This window comes from Sorghum bicolor, chromosome 2 (genome assembly GCF_000003195.3).
Source record: "Sorghum bicolor cultivar BTx623 chromosome 2, Sorghum_bicolor_NCBIv3, whole genome shotgun sequence".
In the NCBI taxonomy this organism is placed as follows: domain Eukaryota; kingdom Viridiplantae; phylum Streptophyta; class Magnoliopsida; order Poales; family Poaceae; genus Sorghum; species Sorghum bicolor.
Genome location: NC_012871.2, coordinates 9,587,828 through 9,607,486, shown reverse-complemented (window position 1 = coordinate 9,607,486; position 19,659 = coordinate 9,587,828). Strand labels below are relative to the sequence as shown.

The 19,659-nt window shown below is 38.7% G+C and overlaps 3 protein-coding genes across 3 annotated transcripts; 1 reads left to right on the top strand and 2 right to left on the bottom strand.

Moving 5' to 3' along the window:
- Window positions 4,779–5,960, bottom strand: LOC8081814. Its single transcript, XM_002459577.2, has 2 exons — window positions 5,748–5,960; window positions 4,779–5,667 (listed from the first exon to the last, which is right to left on the bottom strand). The coding sequence occupies exons 1-2, from the start codon at window positions 5,958–5,960 to the stop codon at window positions 5,077–5,079; spliced, it is 804 nt and encodes a 267-aa protein (XP_002459622.2). The 3' UTR covers window positions 4,779–5,076.
- Window positions 10,261–14,691, top strand: LOC8054417 (protein CIA1). The gene is made up of 10 exons (XM_002461716.2): window positions 10,261–10,611; window positions 10,736–10,882; window positions 10,980–11,198; window positions 11,402–11,466; window positions 12,055–12,120; window positions 12,208–12,285; window positions 12,843–12,905; window positions 13,419–13,488; window positions 14,013–14,096; window positions 14,296–14,691. The coding sequence occupies exons 1-10, from the start codon at window positions 10,429–10,431 to the stop codon at window positions 14,371–14,373; spliced, it is 1,053 nt and encodes a 350-aa protein (XP_002461761.1). The 5' UTR covers window positions 10,261–10,428; the 3' UTR covers window positions 14,374–14,691.
- LOC8081813 (vesicle-associated membrane protein 724) lies at window positions 15,120–17,901 on the bottom strand. Its single transcript, XM_002459576.2, has 5 exons — window positions 17,399–17,901; window positions 16,770–16,911; window positions 16,562–16,682; window positions 15,592–15,654; window positions 15,120–15,510 (listed from the first exon to the last, which is right to left on the bottom strand). The coding sequence occupies exons 1-5, from the start codon at window positions 17,661–17,663 to the stop codon at window positions 15,352–15,354; spliced, it is 750 nt and encodes a 249-aa protein (XP_002459621.2). The 5' UTR covers window positions 17,664–17,901; the 3' UTR covers window positions 15,120–15,351.

Here is a 19,659-nt window from a genome sequence, read left to right as displayed (position 1 = left end):
TATTGAGATTGAGATTTGAACTGATGACTAACTTTTAGAATGGTTTGAATTGAACTAAGGGAAAAGAATGTTGCACATTGATACCTAGATTAATGAGTTTGGAGGGCCGGTGCATATCTTGCCATCTTTTATGTCCAGATATGCAAAAGGGTATGGATTAGGGCATGTACAACCCATAGACGGGGATTTGTCTCTAAGCACATCGAATTTATCATACAGACAAATATAAAGACTGACCATACAACCCACAGATGAGGTTTTGTCTCTACGTTGTTTAATACTCCGCATGTAGTTATGATCAACTATAAATAAATATTTGTATACTATTCTATGGCTATTTGATAGAAAATGTATCAAAGATAAATAAGAGCAACATGATTACAATAACTTTTTAGCATATCCTAGTATAGTAGCTCTTTGTTGTTTTCTCTCTCCACTATAGTTTGTAGAAACTAAAAGATGTATGGCACTCTGCACTTCACATGCTCTTCCTTACTCACTGGCTCAGCGCGTTGTACATGCTTATCCTTTGAATACTTTAGGCGAAAATTTCTTCTCGGAGTGCGAGCTAGGGTCATCCTCTCGCGAGACGACGACCTCACTGTCTCTTGACTCTGTTGGGGGTCTTTCTACAAAAAAATAATGGCATAGAGACGGCACAAAGGGACCTGTTGTACGTGCCCTTATATGACCATTCATGGCAAGGGCATATATTTCTTTGCAGCCTCTAGCAGACACGTTAGTCTTACTTTTGACAGAACTCAAAAAAATAATGGCATAGAGACGGCACAAAGGGACCTGTTGTACGTGCCCTTATATGACCATTCATGGCAAGGGCATATATTTCTTTGCAGCCTCTAGCAGACACGTTAGTCTTACTTTTAACAGAACGAGTATGGTTCAAAATGGTGGTAACTCTAGCTTAGTGGAACGAGTCCACACTCAACAAGCAATATGTTCCTACATGTACCATTCTCCTTTCAAATACAGTTTTTTTTTGAGAAAACAGGGCTCGATCACCAATTATTTACAAACTCTAATTGGAGGAGAGATGAACCACACATGCCTACGTCTAAGGTAATAGAACTCTTAGCAAACCGATGTGCATCAAAATTCAATAGCCTTCTTTCATGTTGGCAAAGCTCTATATTTTCTTCTTATATCCAGGATGATAGGACCATACCATTCCCTCGGATCTTGCCATATTAGCACAGTCCGTTGACGGAAATCGAATTGGTTGTGCCGCGGCAACGAGGCAGCCCAACTTGAATGTGTTTGTTTGAGCTTATCAGCCGAATCTGTCAGCCATTCAGAAATAATTTTTCTTTCACAACAAATCAGTCAAACGAACAAGGCGTCGTGGGGCCGTATGTGGAGAGAATCAGACACACACAGTTGTGGATATACGTGGTAATGGATTCAAGATCTAATTGGATTTGGATTTCATTGGGTAATATGAATATCCAGTTGCGTTGGATTTCGTTGAACAAATGAAATGAAATACTAGGATAATCCAATTTTTGGTGAACAGTGAACTCCGCAAAATCAATCATGAACAAACATGGGGCTTAGCTAATGCTAATAGCTAACACGTCGTTCGTAGCAGAACTTCATCATAAGACTAACACATACGTAGCAGTTGGGATCGCAATTTTGTAGAATAATGTGCCAAAACATCTTCCATATATAAAACTGAAAAGCATGCATTAGTGAAACTGAATAGAACAGACTAGATATTTCTCCAATGAATAAGATCAATCCGGCAACCCAGCCATTGAACCACGTATATAAACCAAGGGCTAATTCCTATAGCTAGCTAAAAAGGAGCTTAAATTAGCTCCTGCCAGCGGGCTAATATGTGAGTTAATTTTTTAAACAAGTCTTTAACTAGTTGGTAGTTAATTCAATTTGGGCTAATTTTTAACCCATCTAGTAACAAGCAAATAGTCATGTATCAAACATGCTCTTATTGGCTGCTACTACTACCAGTAACAAACTACTACAGTATGTTTTCTAGAATCCTAATCCTTAGTGATAAAACTGCATATCAGCACGTATCTATTTAACTTCTTGAACATCATGTTTGAGTTCTGAAACATGATTCAAAGTTGATCATATTTGGAGGGGACTCTAGGTGAAACCTGGTTGTTGAAGATATTTTAAAGAACAATGCAGAAATACGGAGTTTTTTTTAATGTTTCCACAACTGTGAAACTGCCGAGATCTTTTGTTGGATGAAAAACTGCCTAAAATCTGAATATACCGGAAACAGAGCTTTTGACTGACATTATATTGCCGAACCATCATTAAATCACACTGTTATCCAAAACGATGTGCACTTTTTTTTTTCTTGCCTCTTTAGATCTTTATTAGGTTTGCTCGGATATAATGTTGGAATAGGTTTGCTCGGATATAATGTTGGAATTGTTGGCAGCAAAGCAATTTCATTATACTCCGTATAGATGTCATAAGAAACTGGTGGTGGCTCTGTTTTAAACACTCTGATTATTCACAGGCTCAAGAGAACTCTGACTGTATTGTTAAAGTCGAATCATCATTCATCACGAACAAACATCGTTTACAGGATCAAACAGCAATGCACCATATCATCTGCAATGAACAATCCCATATCTATGTTGAATCAAATGGAACAGAATCCCATATCTATGTTGAATCAAATGGAACATCACGTTTCTGTTGGCTGTAACCCTTGTGTTTCCTAGAACATCAAGGTGAGTTCTGATTCTGAAACATGATTCAAATCAAATCTGATCCTATTTGGAGGGACTTTGCCAAATATGATGAAAATTGTATGAAACGTCCATACATTCAGTTGAATCCTAAGTGGAAAGTGGTTATTGAAGATATTTTAATTTTATAAAAAAAACGCTGCAGAAATATGGAGTATTTTTTTATGCCTCCGCCTGCAAAACTGTCTAGATTCTTTTGCTGAACGAAAAACTGCCTAAAATCTGAATAATACCTAGTTGTTTGTTGTGACGCAACATTATATCGCCGAACCATCAATTTCTTAATCTTAACATCTATAATGAAATTGCTGCCAACAATTCCAACGTGATATCCGATCAACCTAATAAAAAACAAAATCTCACTCCTAAAAAGATAAAACAGGAGACGTCAACACCATTTCAACGTGCCTCCTAGCTTCCGCGTGCTCCTTCCGCTCTAGCGAACTGCGCCGACAGATAGATGGCTCCACACGCTCACATCTCACACGCAACGCTCGCGGGAACTGAGCTTGGGCGGGAATTACAGCTGAACTGAGCTCTGGCGCGAATTGCAGCATTACGTATAGGTAAGTTTTCTTTTCTCTTTCTTTTTTCTTTTTTCTTGTTTTCTTTTCTCTTTCTTTTATCATTTTTCTTATTCTTCTCGTGTACGTAAGTTTTCTTATCTTTTTCAACTTTATTCTTCTTTTTTTCATATTTTCTCATTTCCTTCTTTTTTTCTTTCTCTTTTCCTTTCTTTTCCTATCTCTTTTTTCTTTCCGTGCTTCATTTTTTCCTTTTGTTTTATTTGATTTTTTATTATTCTTTTTATTTTGTATATTTCTTTTATTTCCTTTTGTTTCTTTCATTTCCTTTTCTTATTATTTTTTATTTCCTTTTGTTAATTTATTTTAATTTATTTATTTTGTTTCATGTGATTTTTTTATTTTTCTTTGTAACTTTTATATCTTTATTTATCTTATTTTATTTTTGCTCGTACTTTAATTATTTATTTGTATTTGTATTTTTTGTTTATTTTTTATCTTACATTATTCCCTTCATTTTTATATATCTTTTTTGATTTTACTATAATTAATTAATTGTTTGTCTTATTTCATTTTTTATATTTTATTATTTTTCCTTTCTTTCTTTACTCTTTTTATCTTTGTCTTTATGTATTTTATAGTTATTTTTATTTTATATTTTATATTACTTAATTATTTATTTATTAAATGTTTAATTTTAAATTTTTATATTTTATGAGATGTTATGTTCATATGCTATCATGATGATGTTTTATGGTGCTTTTTGCGATGTTCGTGTAATATACAGATGATGTTCTATGATGTATTTAGTGATGTTCGCGTAATATATATACAATATTCTCTAATTTATTTAGCGATGTTACAACATTACTAACTGACAATGGAGAACTCGCAGTTATTGACTCATCAATGATAGTATTGCATCACCCACTTTCTTCACCCAAACACGTTGAACCATTTCACACAATTCCAATTCGTTTCAGGAGGTCTCTATAAGTTTCAGCAACCGGCACTTAACACACAGCCCAGCTATGGAAACAACACGCAAAGCAAATGTTATAAACCTTCTCGACAGTGGAGATGGTAGCGTCTGCCTGTAGCAGCGTGACGGTGAGCAAGCGGGTGCCCGGGCCAAACTCGAGCACGACGTCTCCGGCGCGGCGGGCGTTGGCGAGACGCAGTGAATCACCGGGGTGGGCCAGGGCTGGCGGCGGCCAAGAAAAAATAAAAAAGTACATATTGATAATACATATGGCGATATGATTTTTTTAGAAATTGTGCTTTTTTATTTGCAAGTGGATCAGAATAGTATGTTAGTCTATATATTTTGACTCGGTATAATTTTTTATATTATTGTGCATTGAAATTTTATTTCCGTACCAACGCACGGGTATATGCTAGTTCAATGAAAAGAGGCAAGAAAAATGAGGGTTCACTGTCCAAGAGGAAAGAAAAAAAGAAAGAAAAGAGAAAGTTCACTTCAAGTTTTGGAAAACAGTGTGAGTTCACGGGGTAGCATCACTTGAAGCATGCATGTATCACGTACTGAAATTGATTAGAACAGACTCAGATCATCAATCTCCGATCAGCAAGATCCATAATCCGGCCCCCAAAACTCTGGGCATCAAAAACACAGGTGGATCCATCTCGATCTAGACGGCAAACCCCAGCATAGATCTACTGCTACTACCAGTCTACGGTATGCTACCATCGGAGTACCAAGCAGGAAGGAAGGGCTCAGAGTACCAAGCAGGAAGGAAGGGCGAGGATGAACATGGATGGATCCACATACGGACACGCGATCAGTCGAAGAGGTTGAAGAGGGCGTCGTCATCCTCCTCCTCCTCTTCCTCCTCCTTCTTCTTGGCCGCCTCCTTCTTGGCCGCCTCCTCCTCGGCCTCGGCAGCTGCGGCGGCGGGAGCGGCGCCCACGGCCACGGCAGTGGCTGCTCCTGACGGCGCGTAGGCGAGCTGCTCCCTACCCGCGGCGATGAGGTCGGCGACGTCCTTGCCGTCCATGAGCGCGAAGAGCAGGTCGAGGCGGTCCTCCTCCACCTCGGCGCCGACGGAGCCCAGGATGCGTCGCACGTCGTCCTTGGTCGGCGGGAGCGCGGGCGCGGGCGCGGCCCCCTCCTCAGTGTTGGCGGCGGCGGCGGCTTGTTCCGCGCCCAGGCACGCCAGCAGGTACGCGGCGGCGAACTTCATCTCGGACGAGCGCGACGCGGACGCGGACGCGGCGGGTTGCGACGACTTGCGAGAGCTTGGGGTGCGGCTGCGATTGGTGGCGGGGGGTTTTGGGATGGGAGCGCAAGGGGCGGGGCGGGGCCGGGCCGCGGCGGCGGTTATATATATGGAAGGCAAGCTGGCGGCGGTTATATGCGAAGTGGAGCGTGCCTGGCTGGCCGCAGGGAAACTTGGCGGCTACGGTCTACTGCTTCCTTGGGCGCCACGAAAACGGAGGCTCCAGCGGTTACTGTCTGTGTCTGTCTGCTGCTGTTCCTCCTACTCTCTTCGTCTCCGTCCCGAAGAACGGAAGGGAGGCAGCAGAGCGTGTGTCGCTGGGGCGTGGGGCCCGCTGGGTGAGAACGGGAAACTGGCATATTATTTGGAATGGGCCACCGTTTCCGCTTGGGAAGGCCCAAGGACAAATTCGTAGGGTCCAGGTCAGCGAAAGCCAATTTAACCATCTTCTTGACTACTACTCCCTCCCTCCGTATCCATCTCCCTACCCATAAACGAAATCGTTCAAAGTCTAACTTTAACTCCTTGTTTTTATAAAAAAATATTTATCAAAAAAAATATATGTAAACTTTTATGAAAGTATTTTTCAAGACAAATCTATTAATATGGTTTCCATTCACATTTCTAAATTCAACAACTTAAAAGTTATTCATGATTTATATTCTCAATGTTTGACTTAAATCTTGTTTAAAATGACTTTCTTTATTGGTATGGATAGAGTACTACTCAGACCTTGTTTAGTTCACCCCAAAATCTAAAAACTTTTCAAGATTCTCCATCACATCAAATCTTGTCGCACATGCATGGAGCATTAAATATATAGATAAAAAAAGCATAACTAATTGCACAGTTTTTTCTGTAATTTGCGATACGAATCTTTTGAGCCTAATTAGTCTATGTTTGGACAATAATTATCAAATACAAATGAAATGCTACAATACCCAAAACCAAAAAAAATACCAAATTATATGCCGCAAGATTCCCCGTCATATCGAATCTTGTGGCATATGCATGGAGCATTAAATATAGATAAAAATAGAAATTAATTGCATAGTTTACCTGTAAATCGCGAGACGGATCTTTTAAACCTAGTTACTCCATGATTGGACAATGTTTGTCAAATAAAAACGAAAATGCTATAGTGTCAAAATTAAAAACTTTTTAGATCTAAACAAGGCCCAAGTGTCAGAGATAAAACAATTGTCTACTAATCATGCACCACAAAATCCTACATGTAATGTAGTAGAGTGAAAGAGTTCTTTGCACAATTTATAATTTTTGAACCTTCGTTTTACAAACCATTTAGTTATGGAATATTTTATTTCATATTTAGTTAGCAAAAATATTTGTAGATTTATTCTCTCTCCGACTGAGATGATTGGCATGGAAGGTGGCTAATCTAGCAAATATACCCTTTGGTATCCTTAACTGGGGTTTAGGTTTACTGGATTACAGGTTAAACTAGAGTTGAAACTAAAGAAAGAAATATGGTCGATAGGAGTCTTTCTCACACCAGGACATGTCTTCACGGGCCAACCTAGTACACAAGGAGCAGAGGGCACGTGCCCCCACTCAAATTCTAGGTTTTCAAAGAAAATATGCATTTGTGTAGCTGTAGAGATTTATCAGTAATAGACCGTTACTTAAATTTTATGCTAATTCTGCTTACGCAAGTGTTGATGTTTATTGGATGAAAGAAAACAAATGATCGACATTACAGAGTTAATATTATAATGTTTTTGTGGGAATGGATGGTCCCTGGAAACATACACTAGTCGGTGGTCTTTATGTAAGCCTAGAGCTAAGCTAGTGGCGGAGCCAAGGCCCTCCACATATGAAAATATTTTTTTACTAGTATAATCATGTAAATTTTATCTATATTTAATGAAAGAATATAACAAAATTATTATATTTGACTATAAATATCTTCTACTCCTTCGCTTAATAAAAAGTGTCATTCTCATTTGCAAAGTCAAATATTTTTAAATTTAACGAAATATATAAAAGAAAATATTAATATTTATAGTACATAATTAATATTATGAGATACATCATTAAATATATTTTTATAATAAACTTATATCGAGATATAAATATTACTAATATTTTTTAAAAAACATAGTCAAACTTAAGGTCAACACAAATTACATAGCAACACTTTTTATGACATTGAGGGAGTAGATAATAAAATTATAGAAAATACATTTAGATAATAAAATCATCCCTACGAACACCTTCGCAAAGACTAAACTGGTATCTCTTAAGATTTATGAGGTCACCATAGAGTCTTGCTTCAATTGGCATGTCACATACCACTAAAAGAAATAGGATCTTAGATTCTAGAATACATATAAGAAAAGGGCGAGCAATTATGTCCAATCGATGAATTAACTCAGACAATCACCGTGAAAAGCCTAATCAGTTAAGCTACACTTAGCTTTTACAAGTTGATTTTTTTGGTCGGTCCCCTACGTATAATTTCTGGCTCAATCTCTAAATGGTACAATATAAGAATGAATTATTATTGAATAATCAAATTCCCAGGATTACGAAAATGTAGGTGGGACGAAGAAGAGAAGTAAACTATAAAGAATAATAAAACAATTTTTCATAACTGCATGGCATATTTATATAGAATCATATATTGAGAGCAATGACAGGTACTCTCTTTATTCCAAATTGTAAATCGTTACAGCTAGATTCCTAGAAAAAGCAAAATGACTTATAGTTTAAAATGAAGAGAGTGCTTAATTGGTATAGATGAAGATGAAACTCTCAAAGAAGAGCAAGACCTTCTTTGGTATGAAGGATTTTTTTTCTTGTTTCTTGTTTTTCATTCATGCATAAAATAAATTGATCATTATGATTTTCTATATAATTCTTATTGAATTTCTATGTTATAGAAGGACCCTTAACAATATTTGCATAAAAAACAGCATACATCAATTTATCAATAGAAGAAAAGACCAACATAGCCAATTAGAAAAGGAAACGAAAGAGTTAGTGACTAAATAATGAGCAAACGGATATATCAAAAAATAGAGTATTGTCTATCAGTTTTCAGTACATTCAAACAGGACTAGTACATGAGCTAATTTTGTAGCCAGTTTTCTACTACAGTTATTGTTAGCTAACTAACTAGTTATTCATAGCTAGTTTGGACTAACTTTAGCTTCACGTAATGTGGCCATGGCTATCAAACAGCCCTATTTGTCGGTGTCTTATCATAAACAAAAGGAGACAGGCGAAGACGCATGCCGTGGACTTGAGTATGATTCCAGTAATATTAAAAGGAAAAAAAGTTTACTTTTTATCTCGCAACTTTTGTGAAAATCTGTTTTTTCTTTCCTTTCCTCCAAAACCGAACAAACCGTCTCCCTCTATTTTTGAAACCGTGCATTTTACCTCCATGATCCGGTTATAAACAATATTAAAGGTGGTTTTGTCTTTTTCTTTATTTTAGCTGAATCTTTGAAAAAATCATAGTAGATCATAAAAATTATAAAATAGAAAATTCAATTTTGTTGAACTCCACATGAGTAGATCTATACAGTGAACATATAATATGGTCTAGTATAAGTTTTTGTTGTACCCTTTTGATCTATTCTTTTCTATCAATAATTTATAACTACAATTTCTATGGTCCGACTGTGGTAAAATTTTTAAGATAACCTAATTATTGTATGCTTGAACATACTCATTAGATAATGTATAACTTAATTATAGATTTATTTAGATTTAACAAACATAGACCCTAAATAATTCTGTAATAATGAGTATGAATTTTTTACTACTACTTAAGCATACAATAATTAGGCACAATAAAAAGGTTTACCACAATTGGAATACAGAAACTGTGGTTATAAATTATTTTAATTAATTATAGAAAATAATAGATCAAAATCTACAATAAAAACTTTGTACTAAAGCATACCATATTATATGTTTATTGTGTAGATCTGCTCACGTGGAGTCTACTAAAATTGGATTTTCTATTTTTCTATTTTTTCTGTGATTTACTATGATTTTTCAAAGATTTAACAAAAAGAAAAGAAAAGACAAAACCGCCTTCAAAACCGTTTATAACCGGACCAAGGAGATAAAGTGTTTCAAAAGTTAAGAAGGTGGTTTGACCGGTTTTGGAGTTTAAATAGGAAAAGCGGACTTTTGTAAAAATTGAGCGAGAAAAATGAACATTTTTCCATATTAAGGCCTTGTTTAGTTCGTGAAAATATTTGATTTTGGCTACTATAGAATTTTCATTTGTATTTGAAAATTATTGTCCAACTATAGACTAACTAGGTTCAAAAGATTCATCTCACAAATTACATGCAAATTGTAAAATTATTTTTGTTTTTGTCTATATTTAATACTCCATATATGCGTCCAAAGATTCGATGTGATGGAGAATCTTGAATTTTTTTTAGAACTAAACCTACCCTAAGCTCTTGTTTAGTTCAAAAAAAATTATAAAATTTTTCAAATTCTCTGTCACATTGAACCTTGTGGCACATACATAGAACATTAAATATAAATAAAAGAAATAACTAATTACACAGTTAACTGTAATTTATGAGATGATTTTTTAAGTCTATTTAGTCTTTGAATATTTATCAAATACAAACAAAAGTGTTATTGTGTTTATTTAAAAAAATAGAACTAAACAAGGCAACTTTTATTGATGTTTGATTTCCGTGAAAAATCAAATGTCGTGTATGTTACCCCACAGGCCGGCCTAGTGCCGTCACACTTCCCCTCGGCCCCACACCAGGCCTCGCCGCCTACTGACGGTTTGACCTCACCTGCCCCTCCCCTCTCCTCTCCTCTCCTCTCCGCCGCCGCTCCTCCGAGTGACCGTACGCCGTAGCCCCCCCGAAACCCTAGGGGCGCCGCTGACTCGCCGGAGGCCCAGCCATGGACGGCGGCGCGTCGGAGCTGCGCGAGGCCCACCGCCTGACGGGCCACGGCGACCGCGTGTGGGCGCTCGCCTGGAACCCCGCCCCGGGCCCCGGCTCCGGCCCCGTCCTCGCCTCCTGCAGCGGCGACAAGACCGTCCGGATCTGGAAGCGCGCCCCCGACGGCGCCTGGCAGTGCTCGGTAACTAACGCCCACCCTCCCTCCTCTCCCCCGAAGCCGAAGCCCTGTTCCGTTTGGTTCAGAGCTACGGGTTGGTTTGATGCGTCTCGTAGCTTAATTTCGTCCGTCGGCTTGGTTCGGGCAGGATGTGCTGGAAGACACGCACAACCGCACGGTGAGGTCCTGCGCCTGGTCCCCCAACGGGAAGATGCTGGCCACGGGAAGCTTCGACGCCACCACAGCGGTGTGGGAGTACAAGGGCGGCGACTTTGAGTGCGTCGCCACGCTGGAGTTGAGTTTGCTAAGCTTGACAAGAATCATTATTGGTGTCGCCACGACTTGGTGCGCTTGATGTGGATGTTGACCTCTATTGTTCTCTGGGCGTGCAGGGGCATGAGAACGAGGTGAAGAGCGTGTCGTGGAGCCCGTCCGGGTCGCTGCTCGCAACGTGCAGCCGGGACAAGACGGCGTGGATATGGGAGGTGCTGCCAGGGAACGAGTTCGAGTGTGCCTCGGTGCTGACGGGCCACACGCAGGACGTCAAGATGGTGCAGTGGCACCCGGTCCTCGACATTTTGGTCTCCGTCAGCTATGATAATACCATCAGGGTATGACCATGTCCAACTCTGAACAGATGCATCCATTGTGCGATTGCATTCACTTATCTGATGTATTGTGGTTCAAGTTCTTCCATGAGCAAGTTTGTTTTGCTATTTTGGGACGCTATTACTTAGTGGCAGGAAGAAGAAAGGTGGAGCCTCTTAATTCTGCTGCTATTGAATTGGTTCATATGGCAGCTTGTATGATGCAGGTCTGGGCTGATGACGGAGACGACGAGTGGCACTGTGTGCAGACATTAACTGAAGCCAATAACTGGTAAAGTGCTCTTTGATCTATTGCCTTTCTTCTTGCCTTGCTTATTACATCATGACTTCACATCCAAACTACTACGTTCCAGGTTCTCTGGTCCTTTTTATCTATGATATGAAAAGATATGATGCATGGATTTTGTCCCATTTTATTTCTTATGCGGTGCATTGTTGTTGATTCTATTTAGACTAAAACTTTTGTGTGTGAAAGAAACCCACCTTTGGTATTTTGGTCCTGCATTTTTTGAATCAGTGTCTCCTCTAGTTATTTGACCTGCTTCTTTCCCCTGTTCTCACTTTGCTGAGTCACCATCATGGATTCCATGTGATTAACAATTTGTTTGTGTGATTTTGCAGTTAATTTAGGGTCGTTTTCCATATGGTTCCTTATTGAGATCAATACGTGCCACCCTTACTAAATATTAAATATATAAGCATTACATAATTTTATGGTTTTATTCATTGTTCATGACAGTTCGGTACTGAATTAATGTTCTTTGGCTTATAACAGAACACAAAGTTTTCATTCTAGTTTCAGTGTTTTACCACTTGCATTATTGCGATGTTTGATAGGTCAAATTTTTCTTAATTCCAGTGGTCATTCATCAACAGTGTGGGCATTATCCTTTAACTTTAAAGGTGATAGGATGGTCACATGCAGGTTTGTTTGACTGTTCTTTCATTAATGATTCTCTTTTGCTGGGGTTTTCCCTAGAGTAGTTACTAATGTCATACATCTGTTATTCAGTGATGACCAAACGTTAAAGATATGGGACACCAGCGCTGATTTGTCTCAACCAAAAACTGGCGAAGGCCATGAATCTTGGTAAGACGTTAGTTTTCTTTTAAGGATTGTGTTCTCTGCATGAATGACATCCTTCAAGACTTTTATGTATTTGGTAACCCAGGAATTGCAAAGCTGTGTCCAGAAGCTTAGGCTGTAAAGGAACTTGTAGTTACAATTCCTTCACCAGTCGTTGAACATCTACTATACCACTATGTATCAAATATATTAATGTCCTTTTGCCATCTATTAATGCTACTTTTGTGCATCAAGACTTTGCATTTTCTATTTGTCTTGTCCTCTTGCAAATGCAGAACTAACTAGCATGTAGCTTCTCTTTACAGAGAAGTGTTTCTCTTGTATTGTCCTTTCAAATTGTCTGAAGTTGACAGGCTGAGAAATACTTCCTAATATGCTACACTTAATGTCTATGGATTGACTTAAGTACTAACTGCTGTAGTTCTCTTGATAGTGTATAGTATCTTTCAGGCAATCTTGACAATTAATTGCTATTGAGTGACCTCCGTCAAGATAGATGCAGTCTTTCAGCCTTCTTCACTGCACCTCCTAAACAGAATAGTTGTTATTTGATTTTTCAGGCAACACCTTTCTACTCTCACAGGATATCATGGACGAACGATTTTTTCAGCCCATTGGTCAAGGTCAGTTGAATTCTCAGCCCCCAAAATGAAATTCTTAGGCAAGTTTGTCATTTAAGATAAGATGCAAGGAGAGTCTCTCAACTTATGAATTCTCTCATATTAGCTCTGGCTTCTAGTTGTGAGAATTGCCACTGTTCTACAAATTGTGCCCTGTTGTATTTTTGTTGATATACTTTGTTATTTCACATATCTAGACTTTTATTAGACAATGGCCAAAATCCAACAAAAGCAGCTTATATCACTTTTGCCTGAATCCCTATGCTGTTGAAAGATTTCTGCCTGAATCAGACCATCTCTGTTTATAGCTTCAAAGTATCATCACCGTATTGTTATAAGGTTCTTATGTGACCACACTTTTAAGTCCACAGCATCTATTGCTTGGTGGAGTCATCTAACAGATAGTTTACTTCTCATTTTGTGACAATTGTATCTAGTTATTTGTTCGCTGATTTTGGTGGTGGAACTGTCTCTTATATTCTGCTTTGGCATTTCCTTGTTCCTTGTACATGACAGCGAGGATATTATAGCTAGTGGTGCGGGTGACGATGCAATCTGCCTTTTTACTGAGGAGAAGAGTACCATGGTATGTTGTTCATCCATTGCACATTTATGTTTTCATGATTCCAGTCCTTATATGGTGTGTTTAGGTGGCCCTGTTCAATTATATATATTTGTTATAATTATGAAGTACAATGTTCTAATCAAATTTAGTATTCAACCTTCCCTTTTAATAAAGGGCTGTGAGCTGTTTAGTGTTTACAATTTTGGAAAGCACACATAACCTTTGGAAAGGACACGTAATCAAAATTTAGTAATCAGTTTGCATCAACCAGCAATGATGTATGGCTCTTATTTCCCCCAAAAATGTTTGATTATTATTTTGGAGTACTGTAATGGCATTTTTCGTTTGCAAAAGCTGATAGCAGCTTGTAAAGCTTTCACTCATGCGGCTGTGAAATTATTTTTAAAAAAGGATAAAAAGAGAATATATATATATATATATATATATATATATATATATATATATATATATATTTGTTTTAATAAAGAGAATATAATGTTTTGTGTTTTGCACAAAGTATACTGAATGTAATCTCGGTCGTGCAGGTTGAGAGGCCCTCATACAGATTAATATTAAAGAAAGAGAAGGCACATGTTATGGACATAAACTCTGTGCGATGGTGTCCTCAGGTAACTTCTGAGAATTCACAACAAAACAGTCTCTGTTTAGCTGGCGGGTATTGTCTGGGAATTAGGAACAAAATAGTCTTTGATTTGTTTAGCTGATGCAATGAAGATTACTATCTACCTTGTGTGTTTCTCTTTTGCTGTGCATAATATTCTGACCTTAATTTTGGATAGAGATACTTATTTTCTCATTAATTTCTAGGACCCAAGGTTATTGGCATCCGCGAGCGATGATGGCATGGTGAAATTGTGGGAACTGAGAGGGAATGTACTGGATTGAGTTTTGTTCTATTTACTGTAGTGTACCTTGAGATTATAGAACAGATTAGGCATCACCTTTGGATTTCTGTTTTACTGAGCTCTGCTCACTGTAGTCCATACTTGTATATCAAGAGGGTGTTTGTGATGGTCTTCCACCAGATTTACCATACAAATTATGAATAGTGCCATCCTCTCTAGACATGGTATTGATCGTGTATACATTAAGGCCTGAAGGGACAACCAAACATGTGATCCAACCATTTTTTACTTAATAAGTCATCAGAGACACCATTCATGTACAATGATGAGTGGTGAATACAGATTTGCAGTTCTTGTCTGCCGACTTGTGTCTGGATGTTTTTCTGTACTGATGCTGGTTAGGGACAGACTGATCAAACATTCAGATGTCTGGCCCTCCTAGGCAAAGGCAAGGTTGGCGATGGTGATCGATAATGCACTCACATGACGACCCTTGTTTTTGACAATCTAGTGGCGGATCAAATAAAAAAAATTGAGGCAATGGATGTCTCTTAAAAAAAAAAGAAATACACTAGTGTGGTACTGTCATTTCAAAAAAAAGGTGCCCTCCACTGAGGGGGGGGGGGGGGTACACTTCTATTTCTGTTTGTTATAACCCAACACTATCTTGGAGCAGTACCAGCGAGATAACCCTAATTAACTGCAGTACCACAGAATGAACATCAACTCTTGTATGTTCGCCCTACATGTAAACAGGGTGAGCAAAAAATGAGTGGTGGATATGCATTTTGTGCTAGATTCTAGCGAATTCAGCTATTCATATCAAGCCAGTCTTACGTTGCGAGTACACCTCAGGCGTGCAATAAGACCAACTCAGATTTATATTTGTACCGTAATAATTGTCCGGCGGAATGAAACTAGAGAGCCAAAGCATACGAGGTACACTTGACTTCACCAGAACAAATTCACATCCATCGCAACTTCAAGCTAGAACTATAGTAGTGTTGTACCACTCTTACTATGTTTCATGCTTGGTGCAGTCAAAGCCTTGACAAACAGAAACCCAGACTATGATTACAAGGAGCAAAAGGATTCCAAGAATCACCAACTTAATTTTCATGTTCTGCAGCCATGTCTTCCTACGAATCTTCACCCCCTGTTTTTTGAACTCCTGGGCCTGAATTACATACATGTGACGCAGGTCCATTATAGAAGGAAAATAAGCACAGAAGTGGTATGTTGATAAGGGATCATGTACCTGACTATGTAGATCAGAAGTCTTGTCTTGGAGTTCACTCAACTTTTCTCCACGGCCCAAAGTCTAAAAATACAAGGGGCAGAAATGACGAAATTATAAGGGATTGCCAATTCAAGCTAACAGTAAAATGAATGCTTAAGTGATGGTGGAATTCAACAAATAAGTAGAACTATGGTAACACTATAGAAAACACATTGTTTCTATGATTATTACAAGTTTACAACGTCCATACCAGTCGTAAGAACAAGTTGGTGATTCTCATGCAGCACACTCAACTTGCACAAACACTACCATTTCCTATTAATGATGTGTGCATGGCATGTCTGACGTATAACTAAGGCAAGCATGATAACCATCATACTATTGTGTAATCTACTAATTATTATTATGCTTCTAGCATTAAACTTTATTTTATCAATTGAAAATCATGTACGCACGAAACAACTCATGGGAAGTTAGGAATTAGGCATGCACGGTCAAATTAAATCTGAGGAGATGTACAAATGTAATTCATTTACCTACTAACGTCAACTACTTTTATTGCATATGAAATCAAGTAACATCTAAAAAAGGGGTACCTAATAAAAAATTGAGAAAACGATAAACTGTACACCTAACCAGGCATATAATTTCCTTCACATTCATTGCAAAAAAAAACAAAAAACAAAAAAACAAATCCTTGTATGAACGATGCATTCTTTGATTGTTATGTATGCAATTAAGAAGTTATCTCTATTAATGTGACACTCCAATACTGCCTCTTTTTTTCTTTGCAGAAATGGAAATCAATTTCTGTCCATGAGCTCTATCCATAACTTCGTCTATGTGGCACCTATATCATCAACCAAGGATAGCACACATTAATCATTGAACCCTGGCCCTGTTCTATGTTCTTTCAGGTGCTCCAATACACATCAACCAATAACAACAAAACAGCATATGCTCTCGTACAAGATGAGCTATAACATACCTTTTCTATGTTGTCTAACATGATATTTTTAACTTCTGAAACTTGGGCTTGCACTTTTAATGTTTTATCTAGTTCCTCTGAATGATCAAGAACATACTGAATGTGCTGCTTTATAACTGGTCTGCATTGATGAAAAGCTCAATTTTCAGAAAAAAAGGAATAAAACATTCTATGCATTCTCAGCAGCACTTATTATAATAAGACATACCCATATTCTTTATTTAGACTTTTTGCAAGAGCTGTATCAGCTTTACCACCACCGTATCTCTTCATGAAGTCATCTTTTAACCTCTCAAGAAATGCCACTGAGACATTCTTTGGAACGGATTCCTTCGCAACTACACAATAGGCTACAAAATGTCCAAAGAGCAAAGGTGTCACCATGAATATACAGATTATCATCATCATGTCATCAATAGCAGTTAAGTTGTAGGCCTGTAGCCAGATCTCCAAGATCCACAACAATGCATAGTTCAAGATACATGGTCACACATGTCAAAGGAGTTTAGGCTCTTGGTGATAACAACATTGCTGTTGAACTGTTATAGTTTCAGTCTGGTATGTGTGTTGCCATAAAGATTGGTGATGCCTTTATGGGGGTGATCTTGCAATCCAATTGCAAAGAATCCCGAGCTCGGTTACTTATCTTTGCTTATGTGGTACAAGCTGCAGCAATCAACATCGGTGCTTTGCCACTATCATTTTTAGCACAACTAAAAAGGCCCAACAAATTAGTAGAATCCTTGGGCCCCCATTGCACTTCCTATTTCTACTAGAGCATCGCTGATGCAAAAGCAAAAGGCTTAAAGGGCATCGATTGATCACATCGTATCTCACCGTAGCCGCGATGCAGGAGGAAGTTGAATGTGTGCCCGTCGCAGGCGTAGCTGAACCGTACCGGCGCGCCGCCGCGGCCGTCAGGGCCGGTGCTGGCGGCGGAGGACGATCCGGCGGGTAGCCGCTGCAGGCACTGCGCAGCGATGGCGGGGAAGTTGCCGGTGAACTCCGTGTACTCCGCCAGCACCGCGGTGCCGCGCGCCACGAAGGCGTAGATCAGCCACTCCGCCTTGCCGCCGCCCTCCCCCGCATCCTTCCCTCCCATCGGATCAAGACAGGACCGCTCGGTATCGCAGGCGGATCTTGGATTCTTGGCAAGATCAGGAAAGAGGGACCCGAGGGAAGATGGTGGTGGGGGCGATTTCGTAGTTTCTTGGTGCTGGGGGAGAGTATCCACTCTCCAGCGCGAGCTCGTGAGTGTGCAGTGCCGAACGGCGCCGCCTGCGTGCCTGTCAATGCTTGGAGTAGGAATGCGTGCGTTGCCACTTTGCCAGCGTCCGGCCGTCTTTTCTGGTCGCTTTTTTGCGCTCTCGTGCATTCCTGACATTATTATTGGTTGCTTCTCTCTTTACCCCTTGCTTTGCCATTATTTACGACAAGCTTCTTTTAGGAGGGTTAATTGCCCTCTGCGCTGGTTTGAAAAGTTATAGCTAAAATTATTGTTGGCTAATTTATTATAAGAGAAAAATACTGTTGTCCGGCAGAAAAGTATGGCTTATCAGTCAATTTTTATTTTTTTAACTATAGATGCCATCAATAATTTTTTTTACTAAGGCCTTGTTTAGTTTCGAAAACTGAAAAGTTTTCGGAACTGTAGCACTTTCGTTTGTTTGTGGTAAATATTGTTCAATCATAGACTAACTACGGTCAAAAGATTCGTCTCGTGATTTACAGTCAAACTGTGTGATTAGTTTTTATTTTCGTCTATATTTAATGCTTCATGCATGAGCCGCAAGATTCGATGTGACAGGGAATCTTGAAAACTTTTTGGATTTCAGGATAAACTAAACAAGGCCTTGTTTAGTTGGTGAAAAAGTTTAGATTTTATTACTGTAGCACCTTCGTTTGTATTTGATAACTATTGTCCAATTATAGACTAATTAGACTCAAAAGATTTGTCTCGCAAATTACAGGTAAACTGTGCAATTAGTTATTTTATTTATCTATATTTAATGTTCTATGCATGTGTCGTAAGATTTAATGTAACAAGAAATTTTAAAAACATTTTGGAAACTAAACAAGGCCTAAATCTAAAATATTTGTAACAATGCTAAAGCAAGTTGGTGAGAAATATGTGGATGTTGCTTTTCATATGTTCCACATTATGAACAAGGCCCATTTAGCATGACTCTGGTTCTCTACTATGGCGCTCAAATAAATCAGAGCTGGTGAAGGCAAAATATAGTGATTCATAGGGTCCTAGTTTGTTTTGAGAGAAAAAAGAGAAAAACAACTTCTTACTCTCTCATTTTAGTTATCGTTCTGGGCTCTTGGTCCGTTTTCGCAAAGGATGACGTACGCTTGCAGGGTAAGTTTGGACACGAATGCCCCTAGCTTCGACTTCATGACCATAAAAAAGTGTGTCCGTCAACCTCCAGCCTTGGACCGGAGAGAACTAGCCACTTGAGCTACACAAAGATTGTTGTAAAGGTGACACCTGCAGCGTTATTTAATAAGGGCAAAGGAGAAAAAATATTCTAATTAATCACTCTTTGGTAAGCACAATCATATTGTAAAGGACAACTAATTCATGTACCGACGGAGTACTAGTTACTACAATGCAAGTAAGAGCTAGAGCCGGCCAGAGCTCCACTAAACAAGGCCTAAACATTTACACATAAATCTTTGAAGATTTACACAATTTTATTTCTTTTATTTGTGAAATGATACATCTCATTTTAAGAATAATTCCAACAAATTAGAAATGTTGTTTTCTCTTATCAAAATCAACAATAAAAAAACTATGTAAATGAGCATATCTTCTGGGTCAGGTACCATAAACCAGGGTACCCAAACTGAGATCATAACAACCTAGATCTCCTTTTTTAAACAAAACAAGAAAAAGGCGAAGGCCCAAATACCCAGCTTTGCAAAAAGGATAGTTGGGCTGCCCAAAAACATCTCCATAAAAACCGAGCTGGGCCTCGAACAAAACCAGAGCTATTTCATCTCATCCGAGGCCAAGCCTCAGACGGTTTCTGTCTCGCTCGAGGCCAAGCCTCGGCAGACTTCCATCTCGCCCGAGGCTAAGCCTCAGACGA